The following is a 27,293-nucleotide window of genomic DNA, read 5'->3' on the forward strand; positions in this document are numbered from 1 at the left end:
AGGACACCATGTGCACTCATTTCCACATCAGCATGATTCAGGGTTGCCTGAAGCTCATGGATTTTCCCAACTCTTCCACATCACACTGCTTCCCACAAGCTTTGGGAGACTCTTCCAGTATCCCTTTGAACTGTGATATTAGGTGAATGGGCAAATGATGCCTGCCCCAGGAAAAGGAGCCATGAGCTTTGGGCTCCCTGCCCTCAGCCTCTGCCCCAAAGCCGCCAGCCAGATCCCGACCTCAGGGCTGGACACACTGAGCAAAGTGGGTCAATTTGTGTTTGGGAAAATGGGTCAATTTGTCTTCTAGGGAGAGACTTATACATGCCTTTCATCACCATCCTACGTGTAGAACTCCATGTTTTCTGGAGGATCCCAACATGTCAAGCTGAGGCCAGAGCTCTGGTTTTCACATGCCAAGGTCAGGGCAATCCCAAGCCTGGACACAGGCTAGGCCTTGCGTGGAGGGAGAGCAGCCCTGTGGATGGGGACCTGCAGATTCTGGTGGTTGAAATACTGAACATGAACCTGCTCTGCCAGCTAGCAGCCCAGTGCAAAAATCCAATCTTATTCTGGGCTGCATCCAGAGCAATCTGGGCAGCAGGTCGAGGGAGGGCATTGTCCTGCTCTACTCGGCTCTCATGACACCGTACCTGGGGAACTGCCTGCAGCCCTAGGACCTACAGCCTAAGAAACACACAGACCTCCTGCGCTGGGTCCAGAGGAGCCACAAAGAGCACCAGGCTGCTCAAGCCATCAGCCTGTGAGAAGAGGCTGAAAGGGTTGGGGCTGCATAGCAAAGAGAGTGGAAGGCTTCCAGAGGATATTAAGGAATGGAAGGATAGCTGGTTGTGGTGTGTAGGGATGGGTCAAAGGCTACCAGCTCAAAAGTGAAAGCATGTGTACATAGATTGGATATTGGGAAAGAAACTTTCCTCTAAGAGGGGAGATACACCGGAATAGGTTGTCCAAAGAAGCTCTAAAATCCATTTCAGGGCGCTCAAGGTAGATGATTTTAAGGTCCATCCCATGCCAAAGTGATTACAAGACTTGCCACGTGATTTTGTGTTGTAGAAAGAGGGAGAACAACATTTGAGATGAAAGAGGCAGGGAGCTCATCAGCAATGAGGCCTTGCAAGTGGCCACTCCCAGGAGTTTGGATGTTTCACAAACAAGGAATGGTTGTGGCCCCTCAGGGCTCTGGGACCCAGCATAAAAGGCTGCTCTGCTGCAGGCTCTGCATCCTGGTTTCTGGCCTCCCTTTCCTCGAGGAACGAGGTAAGCCTGAGCCCGCTCCATCCCTCCCTGTGGGCTGAACTGCTGTCATGGAGGCCGCCCGGCTTGATCCTTGGGCTGCCTCAGCTCGGGCCTGACACAGAACTGTTGGAGGCCGTCAGCCTTTGCATGCTGGGGGCTGGGGACAGCTGGGAAGAGGGGGCTTTGTTCCAGCAGGAGGGGATCAATGGGGCTCAGCCTCAGGGGATGTGCCCGGCAGAATTTGCACCTGCCATGGTGTAACAAAATGTGCCCGAGCATGGCGGGACACTGTCTAACACAGCCCTGTCTGCTCTGGAGATGGGCTGTGACCAGTCTTTCCACAGGGGCCTAAATCCGCTCTGCTGGGTCCTATTGCTGAAGTGGGGCGGCCTTCCCGTGCCGTGCCACTCGGAGGGCTGGAGGAGGGTGCTGGGAGCTGTAGGCACAGAGTGTGTTTTGAATAGCAAATGTGCAGCTGGGGAGAGCTGAGGGACAGAGAGACAGACTGATCCTGAGGCCGGTTGGTGCTCCCTGCTCTGTGTTGCAGCTTTGCCTCCCGCACCGAGAGATGTCTTGCTGCAGACCCTGTCCCCCACGGCCCTGCGGCCCCTGTGGCCCAACCCCCCTTGCCAGCAGCTGCACTGAGCCCTGCCTCGCCCGCTGCGCTGACTCCACGGTGTACATCGAGGCCTTCGCCGGTGGTGGTGACCATGCCGGGCCCCATCCTCACCTCCTTCCCTCAGAACACTGCTGTGGGATCCTCTCTGTCAGCTGCTGTGGGCAGCTCCCTCAGCACCGCGGGGGTTCCCATCTCCTCTGGGGGCTCAGGCCTGTGTTTGCCCTTCTCCCGCTGCGGTCAGATCTGCTGAGGCCGGCGCTTCATCCCCGTTGTCCTTGGCAAATGGGTCCATCTCTCACCCTCCCTGGCCCCCCACACGCGTTCCTTGGTCTCTGTTCTCTGCCGCCGCTTTTGCTCTTTCTCATTAAAGGCTTTGTGCAGCACTGCTGGAGAGTCGTGGTTGTTTGTTCTCCTCCTCCCTCACCTGCCACCTGCTCTGCAAGGAAGGTCCTTCCCTCTCCTAAGGCAACAAACGTAAGCCCAATGATGGGGCAATGCCCAGTGCTGATAGAACTCCTTGAATAGATTACAGAGCAATAGAAAGGAATTGGCAGGGAAAAGCGGAGAAGAAGCTGCAGAGGAAAGGAGCAAGAAAAGTGAACAGGGATGGGCATACAGAGTAACCTGCTCTTCCTGTGGGAATGCTCCAACCTGGAAACAGCTGCCCAGGGCTGCGGAGCCCAGACTCTGGTTTTGGATGCATCAGGCACAGGAGCCAGGGGTCCCAGAGCAGAGTCCTCTGCCTGTCCCATTTTGAGTGGGTGGTCTGCTCCTCAGGTGCTGTGTGATTCATCAGAGATCTTTGTAGAAGCAAAGCAGCAGCAGCAGCAGCAGCAGCAGCAGCAGAGGAGAGGTGTGAGAGTGTAGCATGCTAAGGGCAAGGCTGAGGGGAGGAAGCAAAAGGTTCAGGTCCCACTGAGATTTGAACTCAAATCACTGGATTCAGAGTCCAGAGTGCTCACCATTACACCATAGGACCTCCTAACCAAGCCCTTGGGGACCCCTGACCTCAGCCTCCCTCAGCCTTATGGCCCCAGCTGAGCAATGCTGGCTCTCCATGGCCTTGCACATCTGGCACCGAGTGCGCCCTTCCTGCAGGCCCTCCAGCCGCTCTCCAATCACACCACCCTGCAGGGCAGCAGCACAGCTCCTCCTGAAAGCCTGCCATGGCCTCTCTTACAAGTGCCACCCTTCAAATCACGCAAAATCTTCTCTTTCCCAATCTGCAACAAGCCCTCTCTCACTCAGGGAAATTTACTTTGCCAAGCTACCTTCACACAGCAGAAGGCAGGGCCTCCTTGCCTTCTGTTCTCCAGCCCAAGCCACTCCATCTCCTTAAGGACTACTCACGGGAAAACATTGCCCCATCTCTGCCAAAGGTGAAGAAAGACCCTCTGCTGATCCCAGGAAAGGGGCTGGGGCAGCAAGGAGAAAGGACAGCTGACACACCAAAGGGCTGAGCAATGACTGGCCTCCAGTTCCTGTGAGGAAGAAGTTCACTCACTGCCTGTGGTGCACAGCAAGGAGGGCAAAATCTAAGACTGCATGGCAGTGTAGTGTTTTGCCTTAGGATACCTGGCTATCAGTTAGTCAGACAGCTATGGGAGGAATGATGTAATATTTTAAATGTTTACAGTAGGGCTGAAAAATCAGATTGTTTGGACACCAGAAAACACAGCGAGCACAGAGAGATTTTTCAATCATCACTCTTAAAATGCAACAAGACATGTAAGAACGGTGAGTCACAGCATACTGGGCTATCTCACAAGATGAAAATAAAGATTTAAATTGCTTTTTTTCAGAAGCTTCCTATGACATTTGGTGGTTTGCTTTACATCAGAGTATGCTTGAACATGGGCAAGAATGGATGACATTATGAAAAATGTCGCACTTGGAGGGGCCCGCCTTGGGGAGTGCGGTCCCTCATCCTTCAGCAGCAATGGCTGCCGTGACCCCTTTCTAGAAGACTTCCAGACCCGTCTTCTGCACCCGAAGGCTAAAACTCCAGAAAGCCGCTTCCCCTCGCCGCGGGGCTGTTAGCAGGGATGAGTAGCCCGCAGAACTGGCTGGAAGCGCGGCTCCTTCGATCTCAGGAACAAAGTCCCGTCAGTGCGGTGTATGTGACTGCGCGCCCGGCAGCGGCTCGGCCAGCGCTGCCCCCTTATCCCCACACTCACAGCGGCTGCCATGGGTTTGCTGCCAGCTGGGGTAAAGCAGCTTCGGCGGCAGGGCAGGGGCAAACGCCGTGCCTGTGCCGCCGCCGACCGCCTCCCCCATCCTTCCGCTCCCCAGTCTCGGTATTCCATATTTCTTTGCCTTTATAGGAAAAGTATGCGCAGGTCCGGGGGGGCTGCCCTGAGTCACCGACGGCTGCGGTGCCCGCCCACACCCAAGGGGCCGGGGCCGCCGCCGGGGCGGGGTCAGCGCTGGCCGCCGGGGCCGCAGCGCTGCGGCCGCGCCGCCTGTCCCGCCCCGGAGCCCCTCGGTGACAGCGCGGGGTTCGCCGCCATGACGGGCAGGTGAGGCCGGGCACACGGGAGCCGGGCGAGGGTCTGGGCCGTGCCCGCCTTCACCGCCCTGGGCCGGCCGTGACGTGTCGGGAACAGCTCCTTCTGGCCCCGGGTAACGCCATGGGGGGCCTGCGGGAAGGGTCGGCGCAGAAGGCTTTGCTGCTGTGAGGCCTGGGCGGAGCGGGGCACGCTCCGGCCCGGTGTGCAAGCGCGGAGCTGCTCCGCTGTGCCTGAGCCCTGCGCGGGGACACAGCGGAGGGCAGAGCAGAGGCAGAGCTGGGCGAGCAGCTGTAGATGTGAGCAGCTGTAGATGTGAGCGAGCAGCTGTAGATGAGAGCTGTGCTTGCGCAGGGCCGGGCTCTCTGGCCGCACGCTGTGACCCGGGCTGGCAGCCTGCGTCTGGTGTGCCCGCACCGCTGCCCCGTCGGGGCCCTCCTCACTGATCTGCACGCAGCCCCTCTGCCCACAAATTCGCTCTCCTCTTCAAGCTGGCATTAGAGTTAACATGTTCCGGGAGCTGTTTAAATCTGGTGCTTGATTCTCCTCTTGTGCCATCTGACAGTGGAGAACTCTGTGAAGAAACTTAATTGACAGTTGTAAATGAGAAGAGGAGCGGGGAAGGCATTTTCTGGCGCTTTGCGAGGGTTTGCACAAGTGCTGTAATGTCACTTTTTTGTCCTATCTGTCAAATAAAACCCAGACGTTGTAAGCAGTTTGTGAAAATAAGCTTGCTTTTGTGAAATGTTTTGGAGATGAGAAGCATGAAGACATAATACTACAATCAGCAAGATGCCCTTTTTAGGACACTCAGCCTTGTGAGTTCTGCTGTTTTACTGTAGTTCTGAAGGATTGTTCTTTGTGATTAGGAATACTAAGATGGATTCAGAGCACTTTGTGTATAAATATTCACTTTCCTTTTTTGTCAAGTCTTGATGTTTGTATTACGCAGCTTTTTCTGATCAAAGTGGATCCTGATTAGTGGGTTGTTGGGTGTGAGAACCTGCTGAATAATTGTGTATGCTCATCTGTGATTTGGGAATGTATTATTTTTGGTCTCTGTGATGACAAATTGATGCCCTTGGATGATTATACATGCTCAAAACTCTTCTGGGTTTTGCCTCATGTCTTTAATGGTCCCTTTTTTATTTTTCTGACTGTGAAACAGGTCTGTATTTACAAGTTGACATTCATTTTCTTACAGCTAGATGAAGACTCAGGAGCCTTAAATGCTCACAGGTCGTGGCTATCCATCCAGCTCTTAAACAGAGAAAGGGTGGAGAGGACTTTGAAAGAACTCTGGCTGTATGAAGCCAGCTGATTTTATTTTTTCAGAACTGTGGCATGGTACTGTTTAGAGTGACAGGCTTATTTCAGGTGAAGTCACTCATGAGGACAGTGGGAAATGCCAGTGGACAGTAATCTTTGTCTTCTCTCCATGCTTCCCCTGAAACTTGCCTGTTAAAGTGTAACACTGTTCATTCACATGAAGGGTGAGCCTGGGTGGACAACTCCAGGATAGCTGAGATACTGCAAAGTGTGCAGTTTAAAATGATGCAGGACTTCTGTTCCCTTTTCCTTGGGTTTACTTCACAGGGCTGTTAAAATGAGCAGGCCTTGGCTTTAGCTTGTGAAAAGTGAACTCGGGTGTTATTTAATGTTTTCAGAGCTGTTTGCCCTGGGAAGTTTGTCAGCTGTAAACACTTCTTTCTAAAGTTCTGTCTGCTGTAATTCCTAGGACAGGACAATTTACTGAAGCTGTTTGTCACAGCTGTGCCTCAGTTGGCTGTTTTCTTGTTAATAGTGGTTTCCCATCAAGGCTTTACAGTGTCTGTGAAACTTTCTCTGCTCAGCACCTTGCCTGGCTGATGCCATTGATAAGCACTGTGTTCAGTGTTATTTTTCAGGCCAGGACAGACTCCTATGGCATTGCAAAGAATTCAGCATTGAGAATGTTCTTCCTTAGATCCAGCTAGGGCTCACTCTGCTGAGTGGTACCCAGATATTGTTCCCTGTTTTTTATCTGGTAGTTCTTCAAGTCTGCTGACACTATACAGTCAGATGTTCTCCAGCTTTTGGGATTTTTAGGGTTCTGGGAGGAGATGAACTGCTTCACAGCTGGAGCATCCCCACAATATCCATCAGTGGGAGCCTTCCTGAGCCAAGAACGGTCATAAATGTCCCTTTGGTCTTGAAACTGTTGACACGGAATGATTGTGTTGTTTTAGTGTTCTAAAGTGAAAAAGACTGGAAAACATGGGGTGCTGAAACTGCATTCTTTTTCACTTCACCTTTCTTATAAAATAGAAATATGGAAGGACTCTCTTCTAGATACTCTGATTAGAGATGCATTATTAATATTAAAATACATGAAAAATAACTCAATTAATGTTGTGTTCTGTTTCATTTGGCTGCAGAGAACATGTCCTGAATTTAAAAAACTGCATTGATTTTATTTATTGATTTTTAGCATTAGGGAAAAATATAAGTCCAGGAAAAAGAAATGCACATCTTTCTTTTTGTGTACTCATGGTAAAAAAATTACTAAAATTAGGTGGCTATCTAGCAAATGAAATGCATGTCTTAAACATATCACTAGTTACATTTTTACAGTGTGAAGATTGCGTTTACTTGAGGAACCTGATAACCAGATAATTGGATTTTAGAAATAGTATTTGTGACTGCCAGGTCTGGGCTGGGCTATTGGGGAAATAGAGGAGGAGAGCCACCTCCCTGACCTGCTGGCCACACTCTTTAGTTTTATGAGGTTACATGGTGTTTTAACTATATTTGAAAATTAATTCTGTATAAGAGATAGTGTATTAGATGTAAGAAAAGTATGTTTCTAAGCAGTCTTTCTGTGATTTTCAGTGTTGATAAATACAGTTGGTATGATTTTTGGAACATTTAGAAGTCAACTATGGTACTTCCTTACCAATAAATAAGGGAAGACTGCTTCTGTATTTAGTCCATCTGTTCATTTTGACTTTTGCCTTTTTGCGGATTGTTGGAGTTTGGGGTGGAGTTGATTAATCTTGTTTGGTTAGCTGGATTTTGTTGTTTTATTCTGCTTTGTTACTGTGTTTGGCTTATTCCTAACAAGGAGGATCTGTGAATGACCAGTGAGCTGTAGCTCACTGTCAAATGCCCAAAGTAGAAACTAAACAAGAATGGAAGAGAGTGATGTTGATTGGAAAACTCATAGGTGAAATATGCTTTGGCTGTTTTGTGTTGCCTTTAGAAAGTAAGCTAATACAAAGCCTAAGACAAAATATTTCCCAAGTGCATGTTTCAGAGCATAATTATCTTCATAAGAAATTTTTGTTATCACTATACTTAGTCAAATTGGGATCTGGATACGCCTATGTACTTCCTGTAGTCAACAAAAGAAGAGCAGCTGCATTTACAGATATGCTTATTGATTGTTCCTAATCCAGTGAAGGTAAGAAATAACAGTTTATTATTTTCAATTAGGCTAGCTAGTTAAATACTTTTTTAATTCAGTAGAGAGCTGCTGCTGCTGCTGCTTTACACAAAGCAATTGCAAGTAAAATGGGTTGAAAGAGGAGGGAGTATAAGGTTCTTGGTGCTGAGTAGACAGTACCTGCATTAAATGAGAGATGTTTTATCTCTCTGAGTTAGGAGCAGCCCTTTCTGCTCTTCTGGGCTGAAAATGTGGTTTTATTCTTAATCTTTCTATGTAAATTTGCTCTCTGTTGCTCTCTAGATAGGAAGGTCCTTAGTCTGTTCTTGGGCCATAGAGGTCCTTTTCTGAGGAAGAACCTGAAAATGCCTGAAAGTAGTCTGGCTGCTTTCTTCTCTGCTTTGGCCCAGAAAGTAACCACCTGTAGAGTTTGGCATCAACTCTGTCTCTTAAAAGCAATATATCAAGAGGGAAAGAAAAAACAAACCCATGCATTTTCACTCTGTGTGTAAGAAGGTGGCAAGAGAGGAGTGAGTGAGTGAGCTTGTGTTGAGGGATAGGAAGACAGGATGTTTGCTGTTGAGATTTTGTTGGTTTTTTATGGTTTTTTTTTTCTTTAATTCCCTCATCTTCCCTTTTGGAGAAGACATTCATAGTTTCCATGGAAGAGTGATTATTTGAAAATCAATAGAATAAAGTCATATGAGTCAGGTAAAATCGTAAAGTGTTTGAAAGAGAAGGAGGGTTTTTTGTCAGATTACTTAAGGATAAGGGAGATTATTGTTGTGGTGATTTAATATCTTGGTTTTTGCTAGAAGGAAAAAGGTGATTTAATCTTCCATTTTAAAAATTGTTTATTGCTCTAAAATTTCAAAGGTCAGCAGAGGCACATAGTATGGAGGACATTTTTCTTTATTCCATTTGTATTCTAAAATAGAAATGGATAAACTACACTTACAGTCTGAAAGAAATTATACTGGCAGATTGCTGTCAGGTCAGGAGCTGAAACTCTCAAGGAAATGTGGGGTGCATTGTAGATTTTAAGGCTGCTGATTTGTGAATTTAGAAGTATTTTGTTCTTTATTCATGCCTGTTTTACTGGGCCCCAGTAAACCCTTCTGTTTTTCTTTAAGTGTCAGAAGGGATTCCTGCTCGTAAATATTAATTTAGAACTCATGAAGTCATCAGTCCTCTCATTTTTTTCCTCTGTAACTTGCCAAGCTGTATTTCATGCTCATGCTACAAAAATCCTCTCCCCTCCCTTTCCCTCCCCTTTTGTTTTCTTACAATATACTAAAAAGTAATTTGTTAATAATAACTCTTAGGATATTTTTCATGGTAATGCTTGAAGGCCAGAGAGCTCTGGAGCCTGGAATGCCAAGTATGTTCTTCCTCCCTGCTTCCTGACCCTCTGCTGTGAGCGGCTGCAATAAGTCCGGAGAGCAGAAGTGTTTGCAACCTTGTTTCTTGGAATATGCTTTGTCCAAATGGAAGGAACAGCTCTGTTGTTTACAGTATCTTAGGACATGGTGTAGTACAGCAGCCTGCAGGGATGTGCTTGGAGATGCCAGGGTCAGATACTGATCTGCAGTAAACTGTAGTGTTTGCTATCAAGAGCTCTAGGAATCTGCTTTGCCTTTCTCCATTTCGCTAGGCTTTGATCAGAAAATTTTCTTGATTTAAGTGTCTTAATTATGTGAAATCTCAGGATTTTTTTTTTTTTACCTCAGTTGTGACATTTATGCAGATGCTTTCTGCAAGGCTAGGAAAGAATGAGGTGCTGATGTAGCCCCTTGTGTGCTGCATTAAGTAGATAATTCCTAGTGGAATACAGGAAAGAGGCTGTCAGATCTTTAAGAATGTGGCAGAATGGCAGACAGGCAGTGCTTGATGGGGTGTCTATGCATCCTGCTTCAGCTCTTCTAAAATGTAAACGCAACAGCCCAAAGGAAGGTGACTCACTGAGTGTCGTGCTGCCGGTGTTGCTCCAGTTGTGTCCCTGCATTCCCCTGCGGAGGGGCCGGGGGTGCCATGGCTGGCCTCAGGCTCCGGGGGCTGGCAGCCTCCAAGCTTTACCAGCGCCGGCAGGATCGCCTGAGCGGCACAGGGTCACTGCTGAGCAGCAGGACAGACACGGCTGCTGGGACTCGTGGGTATGTCTCCAAGATGAAGGGAATGGCATTGTTAAAGCATTTTCCAGGATTTGATAGATTTTAGGTTCTGGTAGTGGGACTGCTTTATTTAAAGTGAGAATTGTTGGCGCAGAGCCTGAGGGGATGAGGTAGCTTTGTTTTCATTTCTAAGTAGATTAAGAAGGACTTTCCTGATGAGAAAGCTTTCAGTTTTTAACAATAACAGGAAGGCAACAATGGAGAACCTTTCCCATTTCTGTGCTGGACTGTTCAGAACCAGCATTACTGCTTGTGTTGGTTTTGCATGGCCTTGTTTTTGGTGGGGGGGGGGGGGCACAGAGGTGGCTTCGGTGAGAAGCTGCTGCAAGCTTCCGCCATGTTTGGCAGAGCCAGTGCCTGATGGCTCTGAAGATGGACATGGCTGAGGCTGGGGCAGTTAGAGCTATTGGTAATGTCTCTGTGATAACATTGAAGAGGAATATCAAGATAGAGTGGGGCACAGATTTTTCTAGCCAGAGAAGAGAAGGAAGTGAGAACACGTGAGGGAAACAATGTGGACACCAAGGTCAGTGGAGAAGGAGAAGGGGCTCCAGGTGCTGGAGCTGAGATTCTGCTGCAGGCTGTGGCGAGGACCTTGGTGAAGCAGCTGTGCTCCTACAGCCCGTGGGGATCCACGGGGGATGCAGAGATCCACCCACAGCCTGTGGGGATCCACATGGGATGCAGAGATCCACCCACAGCCAATGGGAGAGGTGCCCACACTGGACCGGGTGGAGGCCTGGAGAAGGCTGTGATCCATTGGGGGACCTGGTGGAGAGAGGGGGACCTGCTTCCAAGCTGGAGGAGGACTGCACCCTGTGGAAGAGTGTCCCATGCTGCAACAGTTTTGGGAGGACTGCTGCATGTGAGATTGGAGCCACGTTGGAGAGCTGTCTCCTGTGGGAAGTGACCCCACGGTCTCACAGGGGAGTGGCTCCTCTCCCTGAGCAGTGAGAGAAACCACGGGTGATGAACGGACCAAAACCCCCATGCCCTGTGTCCCTGCACTCTCCATGGGAAGGAGGGAGGTGTTGGGGGGGGGAATGGTGTTTTAAGGGCTTATTTTACTTCTCATTATCCTCCTTTCACTTTTTTAGTAAGAAATTCACTTAGTACCTCTAAGTTGAGGCTGTTTTGCCCTCAGAGTGTTTACTCCCAGTTCTTATCTCAAATCATGAACCCTTTCTTTAATTTTTTTCCTCTCTTCTGCCCAGCTGTAGCAGGGGAGAGTGAGCGACTGTTTGGGTGCCTGGTGTTTGGCCAGTGTTAAACTGTGACAGTGCTAGTGTTGTTAATGGTGAAGCATTTGGGCACTGTGGGAGCAAAAAAAGGGTGAAATGCAGAATTTTTTTTCAAAATGTTGATAAAAATCAGTCTTTGGATTTTAGGGTTCAGTAGTCAATTTTTTACCTGTACTCGTAATAGCAAGCTTGTTGATTTTAGATTTTGTAAATAACTCCAATCCAGCTTCAGAAACCAAAGCTTTCAACTGTAACTGCTTCATAAGAACATGTCAACCAGAGCTTCTTAAATCTGTCCAGACAATTCCATTGCTTGATATGATCATTACTTTTTCCACACCTCACATTACAATTTTACTCCTGAATTTTCATTAGTTAATTTTGTGCAGGTGGTAAATTGTAGGTACACAGTTTGTGGTAATGGCCAAACCTCATCCCTAATGGGCTACAGCTGTGAGCAGCACTGACAGCAATGAGCCATGGAGTGCCCAGGGGCACTGACCAACCACCAAAGGGAGCAGAGGGCACACAGGTGCAGTGCATTAACAGGAGGGGATAAAAGGCTGGGCTAAAGAACAAGGAGGGCAGAACTTGCAGCATTCTGACCTGGCATGATGTTACTCTGTATTGGCAGATACCTCAAGCCTTCTGAAGAGGTGAGGTGTTACTCTGTATGGGTTGAAGCTTTCTGAAATTGTGATACTCTGTGTATTGGCTGTCTCAACTGCAATATATGCTGTGGCTGTAAATTAGCAGGAGTTAAATCAAAGTTAGTTTATTGTATTGTGGGAGAACTGTGAGCTGCAGCAGCAATATGGGATCTGAAGTCTGAGTCGCTGGAGAGAGTAGTGAGCATCCAGGAAAAATAATTTTCTTTTTATAGCAGTCAGTTCTGAATTTTAGACTTTTCTTAGTAGGAAGGCCTGATGTTAACCTGGACATGAGGAATTAGTTTGGCCTCTCAATGTGAGTTGTGCATCCCTCACTAAAACCCTCATTTTCCTGCTGTTTTCTCTTTAGCTAATAGCTCTTAGTTACTTAGTAAACTTTTTATTTTTCCTACAAGAAGCTGTGGGTGTGAATGTATGAAAATTTAATGAGGAGGGGGCTAACAAGGAGATGAAGGAAATAGTGATGCCATGAAGGGGAGACAGTGCTGGTCAGGAAAAGTGAGAAGCACGGAAGAGGCCAGTGAGAGGAAGGAAAAGCTCTGAAAAAGCAGATGTACAAGTAAACTGAGTATGTTTTTCACATCACAGTTCTCTAAGCAAAGTAAACATAGAGCGAATATATTTTGGTTTCATCAATCAGGTCACAGTGCTGATAATTTTAAGCCCTTTGAGATTTTCTCTCCTGAATTATTTTATATATGGATTTGGAGCTAGTGATAATTTTTGCTTACCCTTCCTGATAGGCCTTGATAGTTTCTGTCCTTTATTCAGGCAAGGGAGAGTAATCCAGCAGTAGTGCTGCTGCTAGTTGGAGATAATTGGTGAATATGTGTGGGGAATGTTTGTGTTGTCAGTGCTGGTAAACATCACATTTAAGCTCCTTTGAGCTAGTGGGAGTGGAGTAAGATTTAATGTCCATAAGGAGTTTTCTCAAATAGATATTCTGGATGAAGTGGTACATGCTTGATAGTAAGAGGGTGGTTTTCCTGTGTAAGAGGAATATTTTATTTAAAACCTGTACATTTCTTTATGTTGATATTTACCTGGGCTGAGTGAACCATGCTAACTGTATGTCTTTACAAGTAATGGTCATCATTTACTGGCAATAAGTATGTCTTGGTGTTGAGAGGGACTCCCAAGTTTCCATGGCATAGGACTTTTTTCTGTGTGAATACCAAGAGATTTTTGTTGCTGCTGGTCTCAAAAGTCTGCCTGACTGCAGCTTCCTGCAGGTCAGCCATGCAGACCTTGTACTCTGGCCTTAGCTGCAATATGTGCAGGGTTTTTATTTTTTAACTTCTCCAGTTTCTACTCAATTGAAAATTGTTGTTGCTGGTAGGCCCAAGGAGAGGTTGGTTTTTTCCATATTGTGACCATAAGTTGCATTTGTATGTTTTTCTTAATTATGGTTATCCCTGTGTTCTAAATAAGAAAGAAAAATGTTTATTTCACAAGAGAGTCTCGGGATGGCATGATCAAGAAAGATATACTGAGAGAAACTATTCATTTCTTATTTAGTCAGTGAAAAAGTATTTAGCATGAACTGAAAATTCAATGCAAGCATAAGGAGAAATGCTGAAAATGCTAAGCTATGCACATAGTTTATCAAATGCACAACAAATCATGCATTGAACGAATGGGACATAGTTTTTTTCCAACATTTTATGACAAGTTTAATAATAACCATACTAAAGAAGTTAATTCAGTTTGGGAAAGTTGTCTAGATAAGTGAATTATAGCTAAGAGATTTTTGGAATGATAAGGGTAGCTGGGGGCTGTTTTTCAGCACTAGTTCATGAACTGACACCCTTCCTCTTTCTTTTGTCTTTGCATTAGTCATTATATGTGAAATTAATCAAACAGTCTGGTATTGTCCCAGCAGATTTCATTTGGATCTTTGTCAACATTGAGGGCTTTAAGTGACTAATTCTCAGCTGTGCTATGGGGTAGGAACCATCCCCTCTCCTGGAGTGCTCTCAGTTTTGTCTTGGCTGCTGATGTCTGTGACACAAACAAGTGGTGATAGCTCTTTCAGTTTATCATATCTGTCTGTGCATACATACTGGAAATATAATCATATTGTGGTATTTTCTGTATACACTTGCTCCTACGGTAAACCAGAATGAGCAGAAAACACATTTTTAGGGTTCCCCAGCAAATGTTTTGCTCTCTGATGAGGTTTGGATAATGCCCTGGGTTCTTGTATCTCCAAGTATTGTCTTGCTTTCTTTTTGTAGTATCTGCAAGGTTTTGGGTCACTATTGAAGCAATTCTTCATTCAGCATTGTGATGAAGAAGAACTCTCTGTGACACTTAAGTCAAAAAGCTTTTGAAACCAATTAAAGAACTTTTTTGACTGGGCTTTTCTGGCAGAAGTGCTCCTCACTCCTGCAGTTCCTTTCCTTCTGAGGCTGTTCATCTGTTCTCCTGATTGTCCAGTGTCTGGTTCATTTTGTCTTGTAGCCACATTTAAGATAATGAATGATGATGATGAAGGCTGGAGCTCTTCTTCTAATCTCTTAACAGTGGAATTATTATATTTGCTTCTTTTTCCTTAATCTGTCACCAGTGATAGATCCCTGTGAACAAATGTTTTCAAACAAAGGTAATATTGACTTCAGTGATAGAAGGAGGTAAAATGCTTTCAAATATTCCTGTACTGTTTGTAGCTGTGGCACAGAATGGGTCTCCTAGATACTGTCCACTTCTTTTAAAGAAGGAATTTTTGTTTCTCTTATTTGTTCCTTTTTTTTTTTCCCATTCAAGGTCTATGCTGGTACTTTAGAGTAAATACTTCTGAGAAGTCAAAAGCATGAGAAACCTAGTTATAATGGTAAAAACATAATTTCTGTAAATCAGGTACTTTGTCAAAGATGATCTGTTAAAGATACAGCACCTACTGATGAAAGATTGGGAAAAGCATTGTTTCAATGCTGCTATTTTTTGGGTTTGTGCAGGACAGGATAACTTCAGGATGCTGATCTCATCGCGTTTTAACAGCCTTTTCCTGTCTTTGTGTCACCAGTTTATTGTTAAAACAGAGGAAGATTCTTTATTTTACTGAATAGCAGAAAATCAGTGAGCAAACAGAATAGAAGAAACACTTTATATTGGGGACTGTCCTTTGTGGGAACGATTGGGAGTACATATCTGATGAGTGGCACAGCAAGTCAAACTTTTCAAAAGGATGGCTGTGGTGTTACTCTTCCTTTCCTTGTGCTGCCAGCAGAAGTGCTTTTGCAGCAGTGTAGTAAACTGAACCATAAAATTGCTGTGAATTAGCAAGGTGCTCCCTCTTCCTTCCAACTTTGGTTAATTTTAACCTTGAGCTAGTTGAAAAAATGCTTGGTTTTGTATAAACAAGAGGGTGTACAGGGGTGTGTACTCGAGGGAAATTAAGAAATTGGCAAATATTAAAGTAAAACATTTGAATAAATGCAAAGTCATATCTTTAGGGCAATGCTGAAGTGGCAAATTGTAGCTTGAGTGCAAAACAATAGAATGTCTTAAGTGAAAACGGATGCAGAGTTAAAAATGGGAAAAGAGCAAGGATGCAAAACTCTTGGTGTGGATTGTCAAAGAGCCACAGCTGCTGGTTTGCATTACAGGAGATACATTGGTCAGGAGCTGATGTGCTTCACTTGACTCCTGCAGTCTGGCTCTTCCCAAAAGTTTCAGCTGAGGCAGAGAACTGAGTTGTTATTTTTTGTAGTGGTTCTTTCATTTATATTTTCCTGGACTAATAGTTTCTCTCATTTGCATAATGAGTCACATTCATTACCTCATTTGGGTGGACAGCTCAGACTGTATCACAGCCATCTTTCTTATGCCTTTGAGGAAATCTTGTCTTGAGCAGCATAAACATCAGGGGAGTCCCTATGTCATCATTATCTTTCTTACCAGGAGAGCTGTGGGACTTGTGGGAATCCGTCCTGGGGTGGCTGGTGTGCAGTGTCACAGCTGCAGTGCATTTCAGTGGCTGGTGTGCAGTGTCACAGCTGCAGTGCATTTCAGGCAGGAACGTGGCGCAGCTGTGCTGGTTGCAGGCTTGAGTTGTTGTGAAATGCATTGCGGAGGTGGCTGCTCTAGCAGAGTTCATCCTGCATGTTGATACTGGCAGTGGTGGGTCCCTCTGGAGGAAAAAAAAAGAAAGAAAATTAGGGTGGTTTGTGTTTTTTTGGTTTTTTTTTTGTTTTTTTTTTTTTTTGTTTTTTTGTTTTTTTGTTTTTTGTTTTTTTTTTTTTGGTTTTTTTTTTTTTTTTTTTTTTGTTGACTTCACTTTTATATGGGAAAAAACCCGACAGATACAAGATGGTGTTTTGCTGTTAGTGTCTGAAGTGTAATACTTGTAGATTTGCCTGGTTTTTTTCTTAGAGGAGATTTTTCACTATGATGACATCAGTCTTTATTAATCTTGGCTGTTGGCTAGCTCAAGTCTTGGAATTTAGAAACTGAATTTTTCAACAGGGAAAAAGTACTTGAAGATTGTATTTTCAAGTCCTGGTACAGATTTGTGTGGTGTAGCTGGAAGAGTGGTGACTGAAAACCAAGCCAATTAGGTGTTGGCTTTGCTGCAAACACAGATGTTTTTGTGTTGACCCATTCCCTTGGTACTTTGTCAGAATAAAAAATATTTTTTAACGTGTGATCTCAAGGATTTCCTCTTGTCCCTAATTCCAGTCCATGTCTTTTTTTTACGTATCTTTCATACTGCAAGAAGGAAACGAGTTGTAACAAATTTTTGCTAAACTGGTGCTCCATTCTTGAAACTATTGGGGTCTGTCTTGGTTTTTGCCTCCTTTGGACTTGCAGTGTAGAAAGAAAGTCTGGTTTTACTGAGGGGTGGCTCTAGGTCACAGCCTAGGATGTGCCCTAGGTGTCCCCTCTGCAGAGGAGAGACACTTGGCTCAGCTCAGGCAGCTGGAGTCAAGGCTGGATGTGCTGCCCCAGAAGTCTGAGGCTGCTCCCTGCTCATTCCAGTTGTACTCAGGGCACGAAGTCCTGGAATGCAGACAGTGGCCTGGTTTTGGAAGGCATGCCTCTGACCAGAGGAAAGTGGATCTTCTGCTCCTGGAAAAGCTTCTTGAATTACTGTTCTCCATGAGGAGGTGGGGAGACTAGCATGTTGGATTGTTGAGCAACATTAACAGTGGAAAATCAGTTCAGATTAAGTTTGAATCTAAAAAGAAAGAAAAAAGCCTTGTAAAGCAAGCTGTCTTTCATTTTATGCATACATTACCTATCTCAGGAAAAGTACTATACAAATAGTTTGGAGATTTTTTGTTTTTAACATGGTAGCAATTTTTTATACTTCTACCTATAAAAATTGTAGTCTTTCCAATCATGGAATTCCAAAGGTTTCCAGAAGACATAAAACAATTTTTCTATAACTGTAAAGGTGTAATAATATTGAGGTTTTACACTTTTTGGATAGTCTGGTCACACTGCAACAAGAAACTGAGATGTACCTGATAATTTTTCCCTCCTGGTTTGCACATGTGCATGAAAACTTTGTAGGTGATATTAGGGTGATTCCTTATTCTAGGGTAGGTCGAGGAAATGTTATGTGATTTTTAAGTGTGGCTTGAGGGGGGTTTAGCCTCATGTTCTGAGGAAATGAAGCTGAGGTGTTGGGCATGCCAGCTAGAGGGACTTCTCCCTGCCCATAGCTTTGTACCACTTTGACAGTTTGAACTAATTTGTCAGGAGGATGGGTCCTATAGAGCGGGAAATGGTTTGTTACTGCTGACAGTGAAGGGGAGAGTGCAGTGGGATATCAGTGCTTACTACACATCAGGAAATCCATACCCTGAGACCAGAAGGCCCAAGAAGTCAGGATCATTGGGTTTGCTGCTCTCCAAACTGCTGGTTTGTGAAAAATTGTGGGTATTTGCTATGAGCTATTAGCAGGATGATGTAATGGGGTGAAATTTTGGTGAAGTAGCCAAAAGTAATAGGTACATCTGTTACTTGACCTCATCTGCCACGTATGAGTTGTCAGAACCTTATTTCTAACTGATGTCAATGGCTCATTGGTGTTTTTGCTTTTCATGTAAAAGGGAGTTTGAAGCAGCTGGAGTGTTGTGTTTGTAAATGTTCTTGCTCTTGCCTTTATTGCAGTAACATGTCTGATGCTCTGGCGAACGCCGTGTGCGAGCGCTGCCAGGCGCGGTTCGACCCTGCTGAGAGGATTGTGAACAGCAATGGGGAGCTGTACCACGAGAGCTGCTTTGTCTGTGCCCAGTGCTTCCGGCAGTTCCCAGAGGGACTCTTCTATGAGGTGAGTTCTCAGGCTGCTTGCAGGAGAAGAGAGATAGCTCTGGTAAAATGCAAGGAATTCTCAGCTTTCTTGCGTGTTTAATTTCTTAGCCCTAAATATTTATTGCTGTTTTTTTGAGGAGCTTCCAGCTTAATTTCCCTTTTTTCCTTCTCATGTATTCCTTTGGTAACAGCAAAAGCTGCTCTTTGGGTAAGACACATTTTAAAAAGAAAATAAAAAGTGTTTTGTTAATCATCACAGAATCACAAAATGGTTTGGGTTGGAAGGGACCTTACAGATCATCATGCAGGACCACTCTCCACTGGACCAGGTTGCTCAAAGCCCTGTCCAACCTGGCCTTAATATTTCATTAGACAAAAGTGATTTTTTGTCTATATTTTTAGACACATTGTACTAAACTATTCCAGTTGGGCAACTGTAATCAGTGAACCCATTTAAAAGCTAGGTTGAGTTTTTATACAGAATATGCTCAAGCACATATTTTGAATAACACATTGGTTTAAACTTGCTGTATTTTGTTTTGACATGTGTTTTAGCCTCGTGTAGGAGGAACAGTAGTTCTGAACTAAACTAAAGCAAAAATGAAATTGAAGACAACTATAATAAAAAGATTGGGGTATTCAGGATGTTTACCATCTTTGTGGCAGCATTGCTATTAATTTAACTGTGCAAATTCACCATGAGGCCAAGCTATATGTGAGTATTTCTTTAATGAGAACCTTTAGAAGTTGAAAAACAGGTGTGGGGGGGGGCTAAAACTGGAAAATGTGACTGACCTTGACTAAATTGTTATATTAATGGAAAATCATGCTGCACTGTCAAGATGTAAAAGTAGTTCAGTTATCCATGAGGGCTCCTTCTCTCTTGTTTTGTTTGCAGTTTGAAGGTAGGAAGTACTGTGAGCATGACTTCCAGATGCTGTTTGCTCCATGCTGCGGGGAATGTGGTAAGAAGTGGCAAATATCAACATCAGGGCGTAAAAAATGCAGTGCTTTGCAAACCTTGCAGCATTGCTGGGACATCCAGCCTTGGGCTGGGGTTGTTGGGGTTGCTTTAAGGAGTCAAGAGTTCTCAGTGAGAACAAAGCATGATACCAGCATTGATTTTGGGTTGTTTTGGTTGTGGCAAGAAGTGTTTGTTTTTTTTGTTTTTTTTTTTTTTTTTCAAAGTTAGACTGTAATAGTAATTATGGAATTACAGTGGAAGGACTGGGAAGGACAGTAGATTTTGATAAGACTGTTTTCTGCATGCATCTCATGGTTTCCTTTTGCAGGTGAGTTCATTACTGGGCGTGTTATCAAGGCAATGAACAACAATTGGCACCCAGAATGTTTCCGCTGCGAGCTCTGTGATGTAACCCTGGCTGACCTGGGCTTTGTGAAGAATGCTGGCAGGTAAGAGGGAGCAGGAGGTCAGAAAGTTTTATCAGTGTGTTACTGATACAGCTGTGAGATGCAAAGGGTGGTCAGTTAGTTTTACATTGAGAAGGAAAGCTTGAAAAGGTACAGAAGAAACTTTAGGAATAACTTGTTAGGTGAGAAGTTCTTCATCCAATGAAACATGTTCTTGTTTCCAACAAGAAACTCAAATTTTAGTGGCTAGTGAATATGTTCTGGAAGAGAAAGGGATTTCAGACAGAAGGCTGCATAATAAGTGAGAAAAAGGGATTAGGTGATCTTGGGCAGGCTGTTTATCAATAAGCCTCTGAGCAGGAAATCAAGATGTAGCAAAAGGCCAAAAGAATAACACAATGATTACAGCAAAGTCTTTTCAGCCTGGGATTCCACTGGTCTTCAGAAATCATTTATTTTAAATGCAGAAATACAAAATGAATCCTAGAGGTCGATTAATGCATTTAATCCAGAAACAAGAAATAAAAACACAAAAGAGAGCTTATACAAAAGCTATCAGTATAAGAAAATAAAACAGTCCAGCAGTTAGCAGTGTTGCACAATTCAGAGTTAATTTTAGGCTTTCATATATTATGAGCAAAGCCTAGTAGTTTCCTAGAGTTTATATTTTCACTAACTAAATGGTGAAGGGAGGAAGAAAAGGTCATATACTTGTATCTGTCCAGCAGGGAGTCTTCTCAGCTCCCTCTTATTTTTCATACTGCTTGCAACCTCTGTGCCTTAGTTTTTTGAGCTGGGTATAATTGATTTTCTTTTGGCGTCTCATTTTGCTAGAATGGGCTGCTGGAATAGCACTTAGGGTGTTTTGGGGAAGCAGGATAAAAGCAGTTCAAGCAGGATAAAGTATGTTTGATTTTGTAATTTGTGGACCAAATCTAAAATGGTAAGGAACTTGTTCCTAAAGCATAGCAGGGAGATAGGTGTGTGTATCTCTGTAACAATATGTTTCACCTGTCACATGATTTCCTGTAGTATTTATATCCATAGCATTGAAGCAGTTTTCAATGGTAAATACTTGTTGGAAACTTGTGAGTTTTTTCCCTTTTCATTGTACCTGGTCTGCCCTAGTCTGCCTGTCACTCCCAGGCATGTTCTGCTGGATGCAATTTGTAACAATAAGAATAATGATAATCCCTACTTTGTCTGTAGTGAAGGAGTAGTCTTATCCATAGTAAAGGAGTAAATCACAAAAAAGAGCTGTAAACCATCTTAAAGCTAGGAATCTTTTCTATCTTAATTCCTATCCAGGCTGGGTTCATTCCTAAGTGCTCAACCCTCAGTTTCATTTCTTGGAAACCAGAAGAACTGTCCTTCTGTTTGCAGTTTCAGCAACACTAATACACGTGTTCTCTATGGTCAAGGGGGCTCTTGTTAATGGCAGCCCCATAAAAACAACAGAACTTCCCTTCTCAGGATGAGTTTGACTCTGGTTGGACTGTCTTGCTGCATATTTGTGCTCTCAGCTGATTTTGGTGGAAGAGAGTGTTCTTAAGATGAAGCACTGACGCTGACAAGAGTCATGTTCACAGTTCAGATTTAGCACTTAGTGAGCTTTCATTTGTCTTACCCTCATATGTTTGAGGCAGCATTATGGTCTTTTTAATACAAAACAGATTGCACAAAGCCTCACGGAATTTCTCAGCCACAAAAAAATACATGATGGGGTCGAAGGCCCCGTTGAGGCTGGTGAGGCAGGAGGTGATGCGGTTGCTGAGGGCCAGGAGACGCTGCGTTTCACAGGAAGCTCTGCTCCCATTGTAATGGAGAATATAAATGAAGCGATTGACATGGTAAGGCACAAAGCAAATTAGAAAGATCATCAGGACCATGATGATCATTTTGACAGCTTTTTCCTTCAGATGTTTCTCAACTCTGTTCCCACTCTTCAGGCTCTGGATGATGAGTAAGTAGCAAGTCACAGTAGTCACAAAGGGTAAGGTGAATGCCACTGCTAAGGACACAAGGGCGTGGCGTGAGGCCTTTTCTCTGTAGAGCTGCAGGCAGACAGTTGTGTTTTTCATCTGGACAGTCTGCACACTGAGCAGCAGAGGTGCCATTGCCACCCCAACGATGACCCACAGAAAGACACATGCCACATGGGCATAGCGGGACCTGCGGAGCTTGATGGACTTCACCGGGTGCACGATGGCCAGGAAACGGTCAACACTGATGCACATCAGGAAGTAGATGCTGGCATACATGTTGAGGTAAAAAAGGAAGCCAGTGAGTCTGCATGGGATCTCACCAAATGGCCAGTGGTTACCAGAAAAATGGTACACCAGCCGGGTGGGGAGTACCAGCACAAAGAACAGGTCAGCCACAGCAAGATGCATCAGGAAGATGTTGGCAGGCGTGCCTGACTTCTGGTCCCGGATGAAAAGCCAAAGAGCCAGGGCATTGCCAGCGAAAGCCAGGATGAAATCCAGAAAGTAGAAAGTGGCAAAAATCATGTTCTCAAGGTGTGTCTCTTTGCCACATTGCTCTGATGTTTCCAAACTGAAATTTGATTGATTTGAGCAGTTGAAGAGCAGGCTTGAAGCTGCAGGCCCGTTCATTTTTCCCCACAGTTCTGAAGAAGAAAAAGCCCTAAATGTGAAAGAATTGAGACATTATATTACAGAAGAGCCTGGATTTGTGGAAAACATAACAGAAAAAAACCTGAAAAACCTATACATGAAAGTCAGCAATGTCTCCTGTTTGCTAGCATCAGTGTTTGGTATGACAGGTCAGTCTGAATTTAAACATTATATTAGAATTCTGAATACCCTCTATGCAGCTGGGTTTACCAGAGCCGCAATTCCCATGGAAGGAGCCCCAATGAAGAGCTGGCTAGCTGGTGATGAGCTTGTCTCCAGCCTGTGCTGAGGTCAGTTTTATAACCAGGTACTGTGATGCTTGTGTGTCTGGTTAAGAGGCGTAGGAGTGAGTTCTGTATATCTTACTAGAAAGTATTTGCCATATTTCAATTTGAAAGCCTGATTCAGGACTTTGGAGTTCCTGATGACTCAGCTTTTCTGAGCACGGGTATCTGTTGTAAGGTGATCTAGAATAGATCACCTTACAACAGTGAATATCTGGAATATCTGTCTTGGAATATCTGTCTTGTCTTTAAAAGAGATAAAAGACAGGTCAAATACTGCTGTTATTAAAAAAAAACACAGGGCACCTGAAAACCTTTGAGCATTTTTTTAGTTTAAAGTCCTGTGTTTAAGGCAAATGCACCTACTTCCTATATAGGAGGAACCTTTTCAGATGGGTAGCAAGACCTTTTGCCACTCAATTGACTCAGGGAAGATTTTAAGTAATGCCCATGCTGTCAGTCACCTCTCAAAGTGTCATCCTTCCCTGCAGCTTTTCTCTTCCACCACACCTCTCTCTTTTCCTACCTCAAAAGCCTGAGCTCCACTATAGTTTATCCAGGGCCTTTTCCAAGTAGAAGCTTAGCAAAACTGCTCTTAGCTTTGCCAGTCTCTGTTTGCAATGTCCTGAACAGCATCAACAAGAAGTGTGATAGGATTTTCTGAGCACCTACCCATGGCTTTTTATATGTTGCTTGTCTGTGGGTTTAGGTGGTAGGGAAATGCAGGTAGTCTGAAATTCCAGCATTGTCTCTATTACATGGATTCCTCAGAAGTGTTAGAGTCTGTGCAGCAGTACCTCCACTTTGTTCACCCTTGCATTTTGTACTGACCGACCATTTCTCCAAAGTATTCAGTACATCATTAAATACATCCATTATGCACTGCATTCAGCTCCCCCAATATTTTTGGGCATTTTTCAGATGCACAAAAGTATTGGGATCATAGAGAACTGAAATGGGATTCAGGGCAAATATATTGGAAAATGGAAGAAAATTCCAAGGTAATTAGTATGTTTATTTTGGCTGCTGGTAATTTCAGGTGAACAGAAAACTGGAGTAACTGGAGACAAGTGTGCTGGATCACTTCTGTGTGGTTCACAGTTGAAGAGACAAAGTCAACAGCAGGGAGACTGGATGAAATTCAGAAATTTGAAGTTCTTCCTATGGCCACAGAGGGCCCTTCTTACTTCATGCATTGCCTGGATACACTTCTGGATTTGAGTATTTATAACAAGTTGCTGTCTTGCCATTACTTGCAATTGCATGTGCAAGGAAGACTGTACAGCCCTTTTGTCCTTATCTGTAAAAATACTTGTGAAATTGTGCTTTTACGTACAAAAGGAAAATGCCCCTTTTTTTTTTTTATGAAGGTTACAAGTTTACAGATGAGACCACAGTTTTTGTTTATATTATTCATTTGTCCTTTACAAAGTAAAACCTGCAAGTATTCTTGAACCCTAGAGTTTAAAGTTTGAATGGGATAGTAACATTGACTCACATACTTGTCCTCTCTGGGTGGAATTAGCTTAAATATGTATTTTTCTGTTGCATACCAAAAGAGAAACCTGTGAGACCATTCCTTTTTACAGGCTGTTAATTTATGATGGTGCTTATCAAAAAGTGTAGATCGGTGACCTTTGTGTACACAGCTCCAGGGATAGTCTTATGGCTGAACATTGGCTGTGTCCATGGTTGTGACACCTGAGCAAGCAGTAAATGCTGGCTTGGAGCAGCTGAGAAAGCAGAAACCAGGATTGTCTGATGGAACAGACTGGGATGGCTCTTGTCTTACTGATAATGCTTTAAATCAATTCCCAAAGTGAAGGAGTTAGCAGACTTTTCTCTGTTTACTAGCTGATTATTAAGGGTTTAACAGAATGGTACACTGAGCCAGTTCATTTGAATTGCTTTCCTAAGGCAGATCTTGGAAATTCAGATTCAACTGCCCGTCAGTGCCAGACTTAGAATAGGCAAGACTTCAAAGTTGAGAGTTTTATCCCCCTGATGACAGCATTGAGTTTGCTGTGTGTTGGAGTAGAAAGGAGAATGTCAGAGCTAAGTGTCAGGAAGAGAGACGCTTAGAGCTAAAATTGAAATAGATTCAGTGTTTGCAAATGATGGCCTTCGTAGGAGAGCTGCTGTCATCTAATGTACTTTTTAGAGCAAGATGAAGTGAGATGTTTTCCAGTTTTTGGTTAGAAGTTATAGAAAAAGGAAGTGGTCCTTTTTCTAATTTTGCTTATGTTTTAAGTTAAAAGGAAATTTTAATTACAGCTTTAATGGTTTTTTTTTTTTGTAATTCTAGTTAATGGGTAAAAATAGTGGTGTAGCACTTGAGTAGATTCAGAAAAAAGCCAGTATGTTACTAGAATTAATTGTTGGGTTTATTTTTAGACTTTACATGTTTTCAACAAAATTCTACAGCTTTAGAAAAGTAATAATTCTCTGACATGGTGTTCTCTAGAAGGTGTTGAAAGCCTTTTGCAGTTATTTGCAATTCCACTCCTATTCTCCTTGGGTTTATCCTATAAATTTAAAATAAATGTGTTTAGGTTTTTTTATTTTTACAAACAAATCACTGGGATTCCTATAGTCTCTATAAATGCTAAGAGCAAACTAGAAACCTTCACAAATGACTTATAATGTGTAGTCTTTGTTAAGCTGTATGGTGCAAGAGGCTTTCATTCCACAAACAGAAAACTCCTTTAGGAGTCTGGCTCATTATCCAGTAATTTCTGCTTGGACTGCACTCTTGATGTTGTGTTGCGTGAATATTTAGTGATTTACGTATTGCTGAACAGAGCACTGTTCTGGAAGGAGCCATTACCCCAGGCCTCCCAGGGCTGAGCTGAAATGGGGGGGTCGCTGCTCATTTGAAATACATGCATGCACACTGACCATATTTCATGCCCTGTTTCTCTTCTGCTCAGAAGCAAGCAAGAGAACAATCCACAAGGCTGTCAGTGTGGACATAATGCAATCACTCTTTCAGCAGATGCTCTGTCTGTCAATAATGGAAAGAACTAGCAGGAGAAACCTTTAGCTCAATGAACACAGTTACCTGGCTAGTTTGGAGCTTTTGTCTGCCCACTGACCTGTATGTTAGAGTTTGTGGTAGGTATCAGAAATTCCTGTTCTTGCTCTCAGCTAGAGCAGTTTCTTGTGTGATTATACTGGTTTGTGCATTTTTATGATTATGACTTTAGTGTCTTGTCAAATGAGTGTCTATCTTTCACTCAAAGTACTTTTCATTAGAAATAGTCCTTTTCTGACTGAAGTTATTCTCCTGAAAATCACTCTCTGCTGAGCCTGTATTTCAGCTGAATAACGTAGTTATTGTGAGCATCAAAGCAGTGTCAGAGAGCACTAGACATACCCTACAACTGGCACAAATGGATATGCATTAGGTACAAAAGTTTGAAAACCTTTTTTGTTTTGAAGGAGTGACATAAAGACGAGGAAATTATTCTTAGAAGTTCGGAAAATGCTGCCTATTCTTAGATTCAGACATTTCCATTATATTCATCCACCTCATTATGTGTTCTGCTCCTCATTGGCACCAGCTAAAACTAATGCCATTAGGAAAGCTCCCAAAAAAAAAAAAAAAAGCTCCTACTAGCAGAAGTTGGTCTCTTACCTCTTTACAGTGCCGTCCTGTGGGTGGATTATAGGGTCCTTTTGGGAAATATCTCAACGAACTCCTTCTGATGACAGCAAACTAAGTAGAAACAGCAGAGCAAACAAGATGATTCCAAGAGAGTGCAAAGTTGCAGAATTGCTGAGAGCAGAGAGGGGAGCCCCTCTATATAGTGTCCTCCTTGCTCTGATAGCACATTATCAGCTCAGTCACACAACAGAGCAGGGGAGAGGACACCCCAGCACTGAGGAGCAGTCTTCATCCCAGCTGAGCTCTTGGCACTGGGGCTGCTGGTATAGATATGAGTATCCTGCATGAATATGCCAGTGTTCATGGTGCTTGCTGAAGGCTGCTACTGAACCTCCAGCCCTAAACACAGAATCCTTGGAGTCCCCTGATTATTTTAGGAGGGTGGAGAGATGCATTGTTTGGGGGAAATCTAGTATTAACAGACACAACAGGACACTTCAGAATGGGATAATTCCATAATGGTGGGAAGGGGGAGGGGGAGAGGGTTAGGGAGAGGGGAGGCTGCTATGGTAACAGCTTAGCCTGTCCAGCACTTCCCTTTGCTTCCAAAAGAGAGGGTCTGTGGGAGGGCAGAGGGTTTGTGAGTGGGGTGGGGGTTGATAATGGTTTATCAGTGCAAATGGCTGAAGGCATCTCATTCAGCTGAATGAGAGGGGTCTCTTTCAGGACTCTTGCTTTGGGGTCCCCATGTCCAGCCCTGTATAATTACTCTGCATTTGACAGTGCTGAGTAAAATTGATGCCTTTATGCTGAGATGAGCACAGCTGTGTGTTTCCTTATAATGGGGTGCTGTCTGCTTTTTCTGGACTCTGTCTGGGCGGACAGTGCTTCCAGCCCTGGGCAGAGACACTTGCTGACAGAAGGACTCAGATTTGGAGAGAATAATAATGATACTTAGCAATTAGACAGGCACCTGCCAGCTGAGAATCATAAATGTTTGAGGCCTCACAACAACATGTGTTGTGTTCTTATCCTCATTTCACAGATCTAAGGGTAAATAATTTGTCAGAGCAGAATTTTGGATGGGGCCCTGTGAAGAACCTGCTCCTTAATCCATAAATCTGCCCTTTGCATTTGAACTTTTTCTTTTGTCTGATGTGTTTTGAGAATGACCTGTAAATCTCAGTGAGTGTTTGACATAGTGATACAGTGAAAGGAATGAAGCAGACTTGTTAGTTTTGGGA

At 44.0% G+C, this 27,293-nt stretch overlaps 2 protein-coding genes, 1 long non-coding RNA gene and 1 other non-coding gene across 5 annotated transcripts in view; 2 read left to right on the top strand and 2 right to left on the bottom strand.

The window, feature by feature from the left end:
• The first annotated feature begins 1,120 nt into the window (after positions 1–1,120).
• On the top strand, positions 1,121–2,259 carry LOC108961914 (uncharacterized). Its single transcript, XR_001990326.3, has 2 exons — positions 1,121–1,278; positions 1,805–2,259. It is a non-coding gene; the product is annotated as an uncharacterized LOC108961914 (long non-coding RNA).
• Positions 2,260–2,783: 524 nt separating this feature from the next.
• Positions 2,784–2,855, bottom strand: TRNAQ-CUG (transfer RNA glutamine (anticodon CUG)). The gene has a single exon. It is a non-coding gene; the product is annotated as a tRNA-Gln (tRNA).
• A 1,455-nt stretch (positions 2,856–4,310) lies between these two features.
• Positions 4,311–27,293, top strand: part of LIMS2 (LIM zinc finger domain containing 2) — a 32,278-nt gene continuing 9,295 nt past the window's right edge. The window contains exons 1-4 of one of the 2 annotated variants that reach the window (XM_018913079.3): positions 4,311–4,395; positions 18,011–18,170; positions 19,050–19,116; positions 19,444–19,564. In XM_018913079.3, the coding sequence (XP_018768624.1) occupies positions 4,385–4,395; positions 18,011–18,170; positions 19,050–19,116; positions 19,444–19,564 (359 nt within the window). In that variant the 5' untranslated portion in view covers positions 4,311–4,384. The other variant, XM_018913080.3, reaches the window with a different exon arrangement.
• GPR17 (G protein-coupled receptor 17) lies at positions 19,586–26,289 on the bottom strand. Its single transcript, XM_009089235.4, has 2 exons — positions 26,080–26,289; positions 19,586–22,168 (listed from the first exon to the last, which is right to left on the bottom strand). The coding sequence occupies exon 2, from the start codon at positions 22,135–22,137 to the stop codon at positions 21,106–21,108; it is 1,032 nt and encodes a 343-aa protein (XP_009087483.1). The 5' UTR covers positions 22,138–22,168; positions 26,080–26,289; the 3' UTR covers positions 19,586–21,105.

The sequence above is a fragment of the Serinus canaria genome, chromosome 9 (assembly GCF_022539315.1).
Source record: "Serinus canaria isolate serCan28SL12 chromosome 9, serCan2020, whole genome shotgun sequence".
In the NCBI taxonomy this organism is placed as follows: Eukaryota; Metazoa; Chordata; class Aves; order Passeriformes; family Fringillidae; genus Serinus; species Serinus canaria.

Bases quoted from the DNA above. Each gene is read 5' to 3' on its own strand.
- GPR17 (XM_009089235.4), bottom strand. From the start codon at position 22,137: ATGAACGGGCCTGCAGCTTCAAGCCTGCTCTTCAACTGCTCAAATCAA.